Source organism: Miniopterus schreibersii (assembly GCF_964146895.1).
Source record: "Miniopterus schreibersii genome assembly, chromosome: 8".
NCBI lineage: Eukaryota > Metazoa > Chordata > Mammalia > Chiroptera > Miniopteridae > Miniopterus > Miniopterus schreibersii.
The window spans coordinates 68098016-68112589 of NC_138109.1; the positions used below are offsets into that span (position 1 = coordinate 68098016).

The 14574-nt window shown below is 42.0% G+C and overlaps 1 protein-coding gene across 1 annotated transcript in view; it reads right to left on the reverse strand.

Annotated features, from left to right (window-relative positions):
* JARID2 (jumonji and AT-rich interaction domain containing 2) overlaps window positions 1-14574 on the reverse strand; it is a 243027-nt gene that overhangs the window by 128459 nt on the left and 99994 nt on the right. Inside the window, exon 3 of the mRNA XM_081144435.1 lies at window positions 251-386. Within this exon, the coding sequence (XP_081000561.1) occupies window positions 251-386 (136 nt within the window). The remainder of the gene's footprint in view (window positions 1-250; window positions 387-14574) is intronic.

The window sequence follows — 14574 nt, forward strand, 5'->3', positions numbered from 1 at the left end:
CAGGCTCCACATTCAACCCAGCATCTAGCAAGAAATCAGATTTGGAGCCCAGTGTATAGGGAACGAATGGACTATTTGCCAATTATATTGAGCAGTAGGTGAAGAAAGATGAAAATGAATCTATAAACTCAACAGGGTGTCCAGAATAAATGACCTGGTAAGGACCTAGCTTAAAAGCACAAGTTGCAAAAAACACATTCAATTCAGAAACAAGGCCGTGCCCAGAGATTCCAACAAATATTCATCTCACCGTTCACTGTTTTCAGGCTCCCAGCAATGCCTTCACCATGCTGCCTCTTCTGGGCATTCTTGAACTCCTTCAGAGACAAGTAAAGGACTTTACGTACCACCCTTTCTTCTGACCATGGAATCCCATCACTGTCATCCTAGAGAAACAGAAATGAAAGAAAGGGGAGTTACTTAAAAGAAAGCAGGTAAATATTGAGTCAAAATAAATTTTTTAAAAACTTCAAACAAGTATTGTGTGATCAAGACATGGTCCAGGAGATCAATATTATAGCATATGGCTAACAGACAGCCCTGGCCCTTCCAACATCTGGAGAGACCTCAAGCAAAAAGTTAACCCACAGACTGTACAAGGGACTGAAAAACAGACAAAAACAACTCACTTTCCTTAGTTACCCACATCCAAAGACCTTCATTAATGGAGAATATGGAAATTTTCTATTCCTGGCAAAGTTCACAAAAAGCAGTTATTACACTCACAACCTGGGGTGTAATAATGAGCCACTGTGCTGGGGTTTTATAAAGGAAGCAATGCCAAAATGTATCCTGCCTTGCAAATACGTAGTTCACTGGTTTCCAAATTCTTGTTGTTGTCCTTGGGGGTGGTGCTACCTCCAGGAAATTTACAATTCAGTCAGAAGAAATGAACTTGGATCAGCAATAGGTTCTTAAGGAAGTCACAAATGAACGAGAGGGGGGGGGACGGGACACACATACACACACACAGAGTGATACTGACACCAGTGTGGAAAAGGGCAATGGATTGGGTGGAGGGAGGGGGAAGCGAGATAAAAAGAAGTACACACGGGTTAATAACAGGTCTTGAAGGTCTAATTTCAAAGTGTGGCTCCCTTATGTCTGCTGTATCTGATCCAATGCAAGTTCTTGAAAGAGGAATGAACAAAATAAAGGCCAGGATGGAAGAAGCTGGGGCAGGGGAGTCAAAGAACTAGCGGCCAGCCCAAAGACCATTTCAGTAGGAAAGCTTAGAGTTGAAGAAGCGGGGGGAGGGGGGAATGACGACACACACCACACAACAGGGATGGGGGACACACCAGCAGGAAACTGAGACAGAACAAGAGCCAAGTCTGGAGGATGGAGATGGCTGAGACCAGTGACTGAACTGAGAAAACTGTTCTAAGGAACCAACAAGGTTTTTAAGGTTTAATGGGTAAACTCATATGGCTAAGGACATGCCTGGGTTCTTCTGTGGCTATCTATGCACAGCTTGCTTATCTAAGAAGCCCTCACATTCACACACCTGCTTCAAGACTTAAGCATTTTGTAAAAGAATTCGATTTAGAGATGCAGGTATTTGAGCTTCTCAGATATTTTGGGCCTCAAGAGAATAAGGAAAACATTAATATCCTACGTAAAAACAGGATTTTGGATATGTATGTTTCCTCTGTTCAAACAGGAACCCAAACACCTCAGATTCAGAATGGTGCTAGATGTCCAACAGCTTGGTTTTTACTCCCTGCCACTAACGGGTGACATAAAACCTCCATGGGACTCAATAAGGAGACTGGGATAGCTGAGATCTTTTCCAGCTCTTAAATTCCTAAATTCTGCATAAACACAAACTACATCTTAGAAAGTTAACCACATAGGAACTCTAAGCCCTAAATAAGTTAAGCTGCACTCTTGTTAAGCCTCCAGGATTTCCTAGAATGAGAGTGATTCTCCCATCTTCTATAATAAGAGGAAGAGAAGCCCTGGGAAAGAAGGGAGCTAGGATTTCCACCTTCCCCTGCACACCCTTCACTCCTGTAGACCTGCCAAGCTGAGATTTCCGTTACCGCTAGAGGAAGAAGGCACATCCTGTCTTCCTGGTCGTTCTCCTGAGAGCCAAGACATCTACTAACCAGGGTGGTAGCTGAGATTCAAACATGAAGGCTAAAAGCAGCAGCAAATCTTGCCTCAACCTGACAGGAGGAACACACACAATTTCTTAAGTGCTACTTGGTATAAGTCACTAGAGACCTTCCAATCACATGGTAAAAAAACAGAAAAATGAAGCACTCTGACCAGACCTATCTGGGCAGCCCAAATACTAACCTGAGTAAAAGGCAGATGATTTAGCTACACAACACATACAAATCGCATTATAGCTGAATTCAATCTTATTAGCAACTTCCTTGAGTTTGCATGAAAGCTTTCCTAGGCTATCCTTTGCAACTGAATGACAGTCTTAAATGTGGGAGGAGTTAATGCTTATTGGGCTGAAATCCACCTTTCAGCTCCATAGTCTGTCTATGCAATAAAGGCTGTGCAGCAAAATTCTTTTCATCACTACCAAGTTCCTATTCTCATCATTTGCATCTCCACAACAGTGATGTGATTATAAACTATTATTTCCTACATATACACAGTTTCTAAAACCCCAACATAGCTTTCAATGTAAAATTCCTGTGATGATTTTCTGCATCTTGTTCAGGCTGGTACCTACATTCTGACTTCAGGCCTCCATAAGAGAGAATTATAACCCTACAACTAATGTCTAATTAAAACATAAACCATGTGAGATGAAAACTCCTGCAAAGGAAAACACATTTAAGGTTCACTTACAGGCACAGGAGCAGCTTCATTACACCTATAAAGTACTTTAAATATAGGAGAGGCACATCCATGGCACAGATTATAGGTTTTCAAATTCTAAACATTAAAAATCAAACTTTTTAAACACAAGTGTTCTCTTATAATCTGGAGTGCCAGTCAAGACTTGTCTCCACCCTTAATGCTGATGCAAGACACAAACCTAATGGGTAACTGTTCTGTTTCCAAAGCTTGATAAGTAGGCAATAATTCAGAAATTAAAAATTAAACTGCCTCTCGCAGCTGCAGAGTCATGATGAATCACCCGACACTCAGCTTGAAACCAGGGTGGTAGGTCCCCTTCCTGGTGGAATGCCAGATGCAAACTCAAAGGTGTGTGCCCAACCATGAGGCAGCACAGTGCTCTCCGAGCTGGGTGTCAGGGAAGGCCAGGAAGAAGGTGCTTCAAGTCTAACGTTCACTGCTGTTCAGAACAGCCAAGCACCAAGTGCTCAGAAAACAGCCCAGACATCAAAACTACCGTTAAAGATCAGGCAACTTGAAATACAAACACTCTACAAGTTTATATGACCTCTAACTACAGGGCTTCCTTTTTATTTTTCCTTTTTCAATAACTGTCTTATTTAATCAGCCATTTAAACAATGTCTGCATGGGGTCAGGAAATCATTTATCCTGTTCACCACCGTTATCCCAGCCCCTAAAAACATACCTGAGATCATAAGAGCTCAGTAAATACTTCTGGAAACAATAAAAACTAGCTCAATATCACTATGCCCACCTACCTTTACCCATGCTTGGCCTGCCAGTGGCTGACCTTACTAACATCCGGGATGTTTTAAGTGAAGCACCTGAAATCACTATTTTCTTGGCAGTCACTGCTACCCTCATAAAACACTCCGTACAGTTTCAAGGTGACAAACCCCAAAGGGCCAGGCTACACCCTGTTCTCAGCAGTAAACTTGTCAACTTACTACACAGAGGATGCACCACCCCTTTCTCAACCACCTAGTTCCCTACAAAAAAACCCAACAGTACTCATCTAAAAGCCCACATGGTCTTATGGGGCCCAAAGCTGATGACTCTCTCACAACCTCCTCGCTTCAGCTAAGTGAGGACAAACTCCTTCACAAAATACCTATCTTCCTCTCCCTAACTCCCTCACCACTTCTCTCCAGGCCCCTCCTCCGTATCTCAGCACTCTCTCACTATACCACCCCCCCCCACCCCCACACCCCACCACCCCCGGTACACTCAACCATTCATTCCCAAATCGCTATTTTCAAATCACTCGATGCCCCACTGGTGCCTCAGTATTCAACAATCCTGATGATCCCCTTTGACCTTCCTAGACCTGGCCCTCCCTTTCCTCAGGCGGAACAACCAGGATTTGGCAGGGCAGTACTGAAGGGAGATCCTTTTTTGGCGCTCTCCAGAATCCTCCCACAAACCAAGCACCTTGTCCATTCTGGTTTACTGGTCAGCTTAATAAAGGAACATATAGGAGGAGTTGTAGCCATTGATGTCAGAGTCCAGCAGCTTCATTATAATGCAAATTCAGTTGCCCAGAGTGAGGGCACGTTCTCATGAATTTCATTAAAGATTTAAAAACAGCTATTGCCATTTGGGGTTTCAATAAGAACTCTAGGCAAACAGACCATCAAAAATTGGGGATGGACAATTCAAGCTCCCAGAAAATGCACCCCCTTTCTCATTCCCACCCCAAAATCTCTTAATTACATTTCCCCAACCTCAAAGCAAGGGGTGGGGGTGTCAGGGAGGAGAGAGGAGAGAAGCATCGATTTGTTGTTCCACTATTCGTGCATTCATTGGTTTATTCTTATATGTTCCCTGGCTGGGAATCGAAGCTACATCCTTTGGAGTATCGGGACGACACTCTAACCAACTGAGCTACTGGGCCAGGGCCTAAAGCAAATGCTTTGCAAACACTGACATAAATAAGAATATCTGGCTCTGCTGACAGGAGGTGGGGGAGGGAATAAAAGAAAAAAAAAAAATCACATAGATCTAGATTCACTTTGCTTACTGACTGCTAAAAACCATTTTATTTGGCTAATGGAAGACTGAGTAATAAGGCCTTTAAAAGTGATAGGATTTTCTTTTCCTCTGCAAAACATCTGCCACTTTGAAATAACTGGAGAATTTCTAATCAAAAGTGGCAACTAGTCAGAATTTAAACTTAAATGCTTATAGTCTTAATCTTTTTTAAAAAATGTTTTTTATTGATTTTAGAGAGAGGGAGAGAAACACTGACAAGAGAGAGCATCAATCGGCTGCCTCCTGCACACCCCCTACTGGGGATCAAGCCCACAACCCAGGCAAGTGACCTGACTGGGAACCAAACCGGAGAACTCGGTACAGGGACAACGCTCAACCAACTGAGCCACACTGGCCAGGGCCATAATCTTTTTTATTAAAAGAAAAAAACAACAACAGCACAACATAACTCGAGCTACTCCAACCTACAAGACATGTAAGAAAAAGGAGCACAGGAAGTATGCACATGAAGACACTACACTCCTGGAGCAGACAGCACCATCTAACCATCCTCCAAAACTCTCACTACAGGTTAGAAATTAAACAGCCTTCAACAACCACCTTCCATATCCTTGCAACTCCAAGTGTGGGCCACAGACCACTGGAACCTTAACCACTTAGAATCTTGTTATAAATGCAGACCTCTGGAACCCATTCCCCATCTACTTAATCAGAAGATCCCCAGGTGATTCCCATGCACAGGAAAGTTTCAGAAGCTCTGCTGTACACACTTCTTCTCCATCCTATGCCTATTACCTATCACTTTCTAATTCCCATCAGAATACAGGCAAAGGCAAAGGTAAGGTGAAACCCCAACATGAATACTTCTAATACTCGTCTACTATTGCCATTTCTCCTTACCCTAAGAAATCTTCACTTTGACTTCTCTTCACTGAGCTAAAACAAGTCATCAAATGCCATAGGTGAAAACAAAAAGGCAAGGAACTAAGAAATGCAAGTTCCACGTGTGGTGTCAGGTGGGTACTAGACCTACTGGGGTGGTCACTTCGTAAGACATACAAATGTCTAATCACTGTTCTACACTTGAAACTAATATAATACTGAATGTCAACTATAATCGGAAAATAAATTAATTTTTTCAATTTTTTTAATTAAAAAGAAACAATGTTAGTTGTTAGAATCATTCTGTATGGGACATGGTCTCTCCAACCCTTATCTTCAGATTGCTCAGGTTGGGACAACTTCCCTTTAAAACACAACACCCAGAATTAAACACACATTCGACATGTGAATAATATTCCAGAATAGGGCAATATATGCAATAAGATCAGTTCTATTTCTATGCACAAACCCAAAAGTTAGAATAAATTTTAGCAGCCGCATTACACAGTAGGATATCATTAAGCTTGCAGTTAACTATATCCTCCATAGTGATTTTATTTGTTTCTTGGGGGTTAGGGTAAATCTTTTTCTTTACAATGCAACAGAACCCAAAAGAAGGCTCCAACCCAAGGACAATCACAGCTTCCAATTGTAGAATTCATTTCCTGCGGTGCTCTCCACACTGCTAAAGGGAAAAACAAAACAAAACACAAAACCAACACAGGCCAGTAACAGAAAGTCTTGTGTGCATGATACTGTAAACCAAGCTGTACTCCTTAACCAGGTTTATTTACAAGACAGGAAGAAGGTGCAGGGTCAGATGGTTGCAAGTCACCATGTCTTCTACTTACACCTGCTCATGGAGAAGGGAAGCAGTTAAAGGGCATAAGCATGGTAACTTACACTGTATTCAATGTACTTGAGTTCTCATCTGCCCCAACCTCCACTGACGTAAATTCAAATCAATGTTAGTTTAAATAAAGCCTAAAATTAGGCATTCTAACAAATAAATTTGCTCACTTTAAAGTGAGCATGCTCCACGATGCTCACTTTCAACACTGGATTACAGATTCGCTACACTGTAGCTGCACCAAGAGTTCTAATTTACTGTCTCAAGACTGATGAGATCCCTGATACAGTAAAATCATGCTCGCCATTCAGCCACAGGCCCAGGCAGAGCTTTCACAGGCTGCTGCTCCCCAATGAGAGCCAGCTCTTCAAGATGGGCCTTTAACATCTCTTCAGCCCAGACGGCGCGGCTCAGCGGTTGAGCATCGACCTATGATCCAGATCGAGGTTCGATTCCTGGTCAGGGCACATGTCAGGGTTGCAGGCTCGATCCCCAGTGATGGGCTTCTACAGAAGGCAGCCGATCAATAACTCGCTCATCGTTGATGTTTTTCTCTCCCCCCCCTTCCGCTCTCTGAAGTCAATATTTCAAATATATATATTTACATAAATATATATATTTAAAATCTCTTCATAGCACTCAAATGCAAGGAAAAACAGGGGCATCCAGGTCAGTCAAGCTTGCCAAACAAATGCAGGGCAAAGGATGATGCCCTTAGAGTACTAAGGGAAGCATATAAAAAGTGATCAAGGCGCTAACCTTAACAAACATCTGCTGGGAGCTCACTACTTGCTAGGCAGTGGGACCAGCACTAACTAGGAAGGAACACTCAGGGTTCTCTGCTCAGACCTGAGTACAAGAGCCACACCACTGCTCTCTCCCTTTTAGTTTAAAGTGGTTAGGAAAGGAAGTAATCATGAAACTCTGAGTTAATTTTTGGAGGTGAGTTTCAGTGTACTGCCCAAAAGTCCTGCAGCTGGAGATGTGAACAGGAGCTGGTGCTAGCCATGGGATAGTCAAACAGTTGGTTCAGCAGGTGCCAGGTCAGGGAGCAAATTTCAAAACTCAGAAATTTGTTATGTGTAACTTATATTGACTTCTAAATGAAAGCAAAGTTAAAACTACTAATTTCAAGGGGTGAATGTAAATGTTATATGAAAAGCAAAGTAACTCAAGAGCAACAGCTCTAGCTACAGACTAGGTAAAGAAGGGAGAGGATAGGGAGGAAAGGGGAAGGGGAAGGATCTTATTTCACTGGCCTGTCCAACAACCCTGTGTGATAAAATATCAATTCTAAGGAAATCACTCAAAGCATCCTTATGCATTTTGTCCATATGTGGGTTTTTATTACGATTTCAAATTCAGGCTATAATGATTTAGGAAAGCGAAAACAACAATGAAAAGGCATGGTTAGAAAGAAGCACATTTCACCTGGCCAGATGTGGATCAGCAGTTGAGCATCAACCTAGGACCCAGGAGATGGTGGTTCGATTCCCAGTCAGGGCACATGCCCAGGTTGCAGGCTCTATCCCCAGTCCCGGGCGTGCAGGAGGCAGCCGATCAATGACAACTCTCTCTTCGTTGATGTTTCTCTCTCTCTCTCTCTCTCCCCCCCTCTCTCCCTTCCTCTCTCCGAAATCAAATAAAGATACATTTTTTTTTTAAAAGCACATTTCTGATCAATTTTTTTAAAATTTCCAACAATTACAACTATTTTTAAATTAAATAGAACCCAATGGAAGATAGTTAATTTCTAATCACTTGTAAGCACACTGCATAAGAGACTCATGTGTCACAGTTTGAGTGACCAAGTAATTTATCATCCCAAGGGCACTGTTACTAATGATGCAGGACAACTGGTGGAAACTGGGAATCAGGTCGACCAGTGGTACTAGGTCTCTTCCAGCAGATCTGAATCCATTAAAAAAAGGTCTACAGGATCACAGAGATCTTTTAAAGATTTTTTATTGCCTGGCCAATGTGCTCAGTGGTTGAGCATCGACCTATGAACAAGGAGGTCATGGTTCGATTCCTAGTCAGGGCACATGCCCAGGTTGTGGGCTCCATCCCCAGTAGAGGATGGGCAGGAGGCAGCAGATCAATGACTCTCATCATTGGTGTTTCTATCTCTCTCCCTCTCCCTTCCTCTCTCTGAAATCAATTTTTAAAAAAAGTTTTAATAAATAAATATTTTAAGTTGATCTTTAGAGAGAGAGGAAGGGAGAAGGAGAGAGGGAAACATCGATGTGAGAGCCAAACATCGATCGGCTGCCTCTTGTACTGGGGATGGAGCCCATAACCCAGGTATGTGCCCTGACCAGGAATCAAACTGGCAACCTTTCAGTGCACGGGACGATGCCCAACCAACCAAGCCACATGGCCAGGGCCAGAGATCAGTTTTAATAAAATAACCAAATAAAGGCAAAATCCAAGACATATGTACCAGGATTGAAGTATGATACACACCCATGTTTTAAACTGAAATCCAGAACTTCACACCAATGTTTTAAACATCAACCTGATTATAAAGAGGGGTGGGGGAGCACAGGGAAAGGCACAGTTACAGGTGGCATTACATTCCACAGAAAATACTCCTGCTTCCACGCAGGGGCCACAGCACCCAATGTTATTCACTGTCTCTTGTAAGAACAACAAGCATATGGGGGTGTCATGGATGGAAGGAAGAGAATGTTCAGGTTCACAACAGGAAGACCTACCTTCTCCTAACATGCAACCTCTTTATTAAAATGTATACAAGTGCGAAGACAAATAACGTGATTGAATTACAGGAGCCTCTGGATGAGTTACCAATACCAATGTGCACATATGTCCTTCTAGCCACCTTGCCAAGGAACTGGGAGTGGGGGGATCTGTGACTTTCCACCACTTTAAAAAAGAAAATAAAGTGCAACGCCCAATTCCAATGAGCACCCCCCCACACCCTAATTTGGATTGACATGAAATACCACATCATGGGGGGGAGGGCTGTGGGTACTAATGTCAGCTGCACAGAGCTGACAGGTAAAAAACAAAATTTGAAAGACTGGGTCCATGAGCGAGGTGGAGAGAAAGAACGGACGAGCCTTCCCTCCTTCGAGGGAGAATGACTGGGAACCTCTGCATGAGTGTCTTTTACTTTAAAAATAAGTTCACACATACCTATTGTTAAATCATCCTACATAACACAATGTGCCGCTGTCTGAAATGTCAGTTACTTCCACAAACAGTTTGAGGACAGAACAATGAAAGCATCAAAAAATAAATTTAAAAATTTGTTGATGTTGATTCGTGACATGGATTCAACATAAACAAGGATTCACAGAGTCAAATAAATAAGGGGAAGAGAGAATACTGAAGGAAAATGTGAGAGGTTCGCCTTAGACTTAGGCTAAAACTAGTGTTTCTTCCCTTTTAACAAAATAGTATTTTCTCCATTGGAAATCTCTCAAGTCAACTCAACGCTAATTCATTTTTCTAAATTCCATAAAATGGTTCAACTGTCAATACTCAAACATCAAAGAGAAATTGGGGGAACACTCACACCTAGGAATTAGATAAGTAGCCAGGAAGCCAATGATTTATGAACTTATGAATGACATTCCTTTGCCTCAATTCTAAATTAAAAGCACTTCAAGCAGCAAATTTCCTCAGACAGACATGCTTCCCAAATGGTCTGAAAATGCTTATGCAAGGGGAGTGTTACTTCTTCCAAACTCCCACTAAATAATGTGTACTTATCTTTGATTACCGTCTATTTAAAAAAAAATAGGCTACAGCTGAAATTGGATTAAGAACTTCTGCTGAAAACGATTTATTGCATAACACAACTCTGACAGCCTGAATCTCCGGCCACCAACTGAGCCTTTATAAAAATCTGCTGGGCAGCTGCCAAGTCAGCTCTTTTGCGTCTGAGCATGTCAGACATCGCCGTTGTCAAGGCAGCAGCAGCATGGGCTATAACATCCGCACATTCATGGTTAAACGGTGCAGTCAGGGAACAGCAGCGAGGGCCACACAACACAGCGTTCAGCCCTCCTGCAGCTCTTCGTCTGACAGTGTGTTGTCTCAACATAATCAAAAAAGACCCAAGATCTACATCAGGATTATCTCCAAGATTCCAGCAGATATCTGAATTGATGATCCACCATTAGTGGAGGGAAGGGAGGCAGGGGGGTGATAAAAAAACAATCATAATGAGGGACAATTCAGTATCAGCAATTTCAGCATGTTACTACCTCAACAACTCATTTGGGAATTATTTAATAAGTAGGTTTTCCAAAGGAATTCTAACTAATTTGGATCTCTGAATCCTTTATGTTAATCAGAATACCCCCCAAACCCCTAAAAGGCATATTCTAAGATGCACTAACCAGCTAGAGTAGCCACTAGTCACATGTGGCTATTTACAATCAACTTAAAGCTAAAAAACAAGTTCCTTACTGTTGTATTGGACACATTTCAAGTACTCAATAGCACATGTCTCCCAGAATATGTTTCCATCATCCCATAAAGTTCTACTGGACATCACTGTCCTTCCTAGAGCATACATCTGCATTTAATGTGGATAGCTTCAATTGACTGTGTGTTACTTGCTAATGCATTTAATTATGTCCCTGAGATTCTTCAAAATATGTACTATCTTCATGTTGCACTCAGCTTAGGAGGAAAATTCTGGAATAGCTGAATACCTTGCACAAGAAAATCAGAGTCTAAAACAGGTAGAATCTATTTGAATTACAGATATTCACCCATACCACTTTCCTGAAAGTGACTCCAGTCCTCTGCTACACCTGACCTCTCAGTTTTGCAGGCAACATGAAATTCTGAGCATGGAGCATAAGATTCTTCCCTCTACAAGTAAGCCCTTAAGACACACACTGCTTAGTATGCCTTCAAATCATTTTCTAAGGAGTTCTCTACAAAATAAATCCTCTGGGATTGCGAACAGACAAAAGCCAGCCCCTCCACCAACCAGCCTAGCAAGGTGACCCAAACCACCGAGATTGATTGCTGCCCCGCCTCCAGCCAGGGCCACTCAAGGTCATGAGCCTATAAGCCAATGCAAAGGATTTGGGCAATTTTTGCACTCTGTTTCTTCCCCCAGGCCCCAGGACACTGCTGAGGTCAATTTATGAGCTCAATCAATAGCTAAATGTCTTGCTGGCTTTTGTGATTCAGCACGAACCCCCAACCAGGAAGTAAGCATAAGTGTGTACACATACCCAGGGGACTGGCTATATGGTCGTGCTACATTATAAACCATTAGTTTTATTTTTGGCCATTTAATGAAAATTTTCAAATTAAAGTATACAAATATACCTCGTTCTTGGATTTAACATAAATTGACATCTTGCCAGTTTGTTCCAATGTGCCTTACCCACTTTTCTCATGCCTCCCTGAGATTGGTTTGTACCCTGTCATTACAGGTTTGGGTCTTCAGGAACTATTTTAATGTCTTTTCTCCCTCCACACAGCACTTTCTACTAATGACAAATGTAGATCATTGTGTAGCAAGCCACATACTACTTGTTTCTTGTACAAATTCTCTACATTTTACAACTATGAAGTATGATCACACAAACCTTTTTTAAAATTAATCATTAATATTTTTATTGATTTTAGAGAGAAGAGGAAGAGAGAAAAATCATCAATGATGATAGTCATTGATCGGCTGCCTGGGGATCGAGCCCACAACGCGGGCATGTGCCCTGACCGGGAATTGAACCTCGATCTCCTGGATCACAGGTCGATGCACAACCAATGACCCACGCTGGGTGGGTGATCACACAAACATTTCTAAATGATGAACTTGAGGTGCTGAGAAAGAACTACCTAGCATCCTGACTAATCTGTGTGACTCCAGAGTACCTACCATGCAACTTATTCACCTTTTTCCCCTAACACATGAAGAGCACACAATAGGCATTCAAAGATATTTCGTATGAGTGAAGACTTATAAACAGGTGGAAAGTGTAAAGAGAACAGTGGCTTCAAGGTAACAGAGACCAGGATTCTAGTTCTAGACTTCTCTTTCTTCCAAGTGCAAAACAACCTCTGGGAGTGGTTGACAATTTGTACACTTCTGAGAAACTACTACAGGGCTGGATAAGCCATGCATTGAGGGACTCACCCCCAGTTTCTCCCAAGTGATACGAGACCTGAGACTACACCTTGAGAACTGTAGGTGTACACTAGCCTTGCAATGGATGTGACTCCAACCTTGCTTTTCCATGAAAACTGCTGTGAAAAACATAATCGCCAAATGTAATGCGAGCTTTCTATCAGCAACCTGACCCTTCCCTGCTTTTCCTGTTTCCTCTACCCTGCTTTCCCAGTCTCTAATTATTATCTAAATACCCATGACTACTAAGTCATTTTCTTGAAAAATCTCCTTCCCCTCCCCCACCTCCTTGTGTGACTATGTCAACTAACCCTACTGCCACCCTCCTGGTTTGGAATCCCAAACAGGACTGGCACCTCCTTTCTCACTGTTCACATTCACTCTCTAAATCAGGTAATGCTGTCTGTCTCTCCAGTCCTTGGAGACAGAAATAGAACAGGCTCTCATCTCCTGCCTTACGAAAGAAAACTTTCAAAATGACTGCCACCAAACAATTCCTATTCCAAACATCCTCCCCACACTGTTTCTCTAAAAACACAGCCACATTAAAATGAGTTACTGTCTAAAACCATCAATCCATGTCACTCCTTCCCTACTCAAAAGCCTTCCATGGTTCCCAATGGCTACTACACAGCCTACAAAAATTCTTTTGTAATCAACCCAAATTCCCCATTAGGCTTTAATTCCCCCTGTATCGCCCAACACCCCTAATTGACAAGGGGTGAGCATCTCAAGTGGAGGCAACAGCTCTCATCTTTGTATTCCCGTCTCAAAACAAATACAAGAAAATAGGGCTACTGATGTTTATCAACTAACTCTTGATCATGACTTCAACAATAATGCAATAATAAATAAAGGACAGAGTTTCTCAAAAGGCACGAATAAAGTCCATTTCTCAATTCTCTTTTTCGTATCAATACTTTGGTACCAAGAAATATATAGCTAGTCATTTAGGCTCATTTACCAGTCATGTCTGTTTCAGTGTTTACCCACAGCTCTTGGTTTTATATTGCACAGAATGTATGACTCTACGTGACCGGGACTGTTAGTACAAGATACCAATGGTATTCAAACTGGTATTTCCTACAAGTTAATCTATTCCTAGTCAAAAGACAAATTTAACTATATCACTATTTCACAACGGTTTGCAAAGATCACAAACTGCCACCTAAACAAAACTGGAACAACCTACATTGGTTTCTTTGGTTCCCACGTCAAGCCGGTTCTAATATTTCTTCCTTTGTACAGAGTGAGGTTTCCTGCAGTTATTTAGCTCTACAAAGCCTGATGTACCAGTGTGTGGGTTCAATGAAAAGATTTGTGTTTACCTACAGACTAAGCTCCCACCAAAGTCATGAGGACCCCCAAAAAAGTGATGTGGCATATGTACAATCTCATTTCAAAGCAAAGCTATTAAGGAAAGCAAATAGGGCTATCTAGAAGCAAAGTTATGATTCTTTCTATGTTGACATTTCACAATAGTACAGAAACAAAATGTGTGTTATAGACACAGTGGATATAAGTAGAGTTGTACCATTTACACTTCAGGCAATGTGTGTGAAAGGACAAAGCAGAAGTGGGGAGACAGGAAACCACTAGAGAGTCCCAAGCAAAGAAGTAACAGAATTGGATTTACATTGTTAAAAGCTCCCACAGGCTGTTATGTGGAGGATAAACCCTTTTTCCTTGGGGGAGGGGGGTGATGAGAAAGAGAACCCTGCGGAAAGTGCCTACACCAGAGGGTGAGGACCAGGTTGGTAAAAGAGGCTATGACAACTGGTTACATTCTAGAAACTTTTAGAAGGCTGACTTTGCTGATGTAGAATGCGTGAGGAAGAGAGGAGTCAAAGATTAACTCCAAAAACTTTCATCTCAGTAAATGGAGCTGCCTCTGGGGGAAAG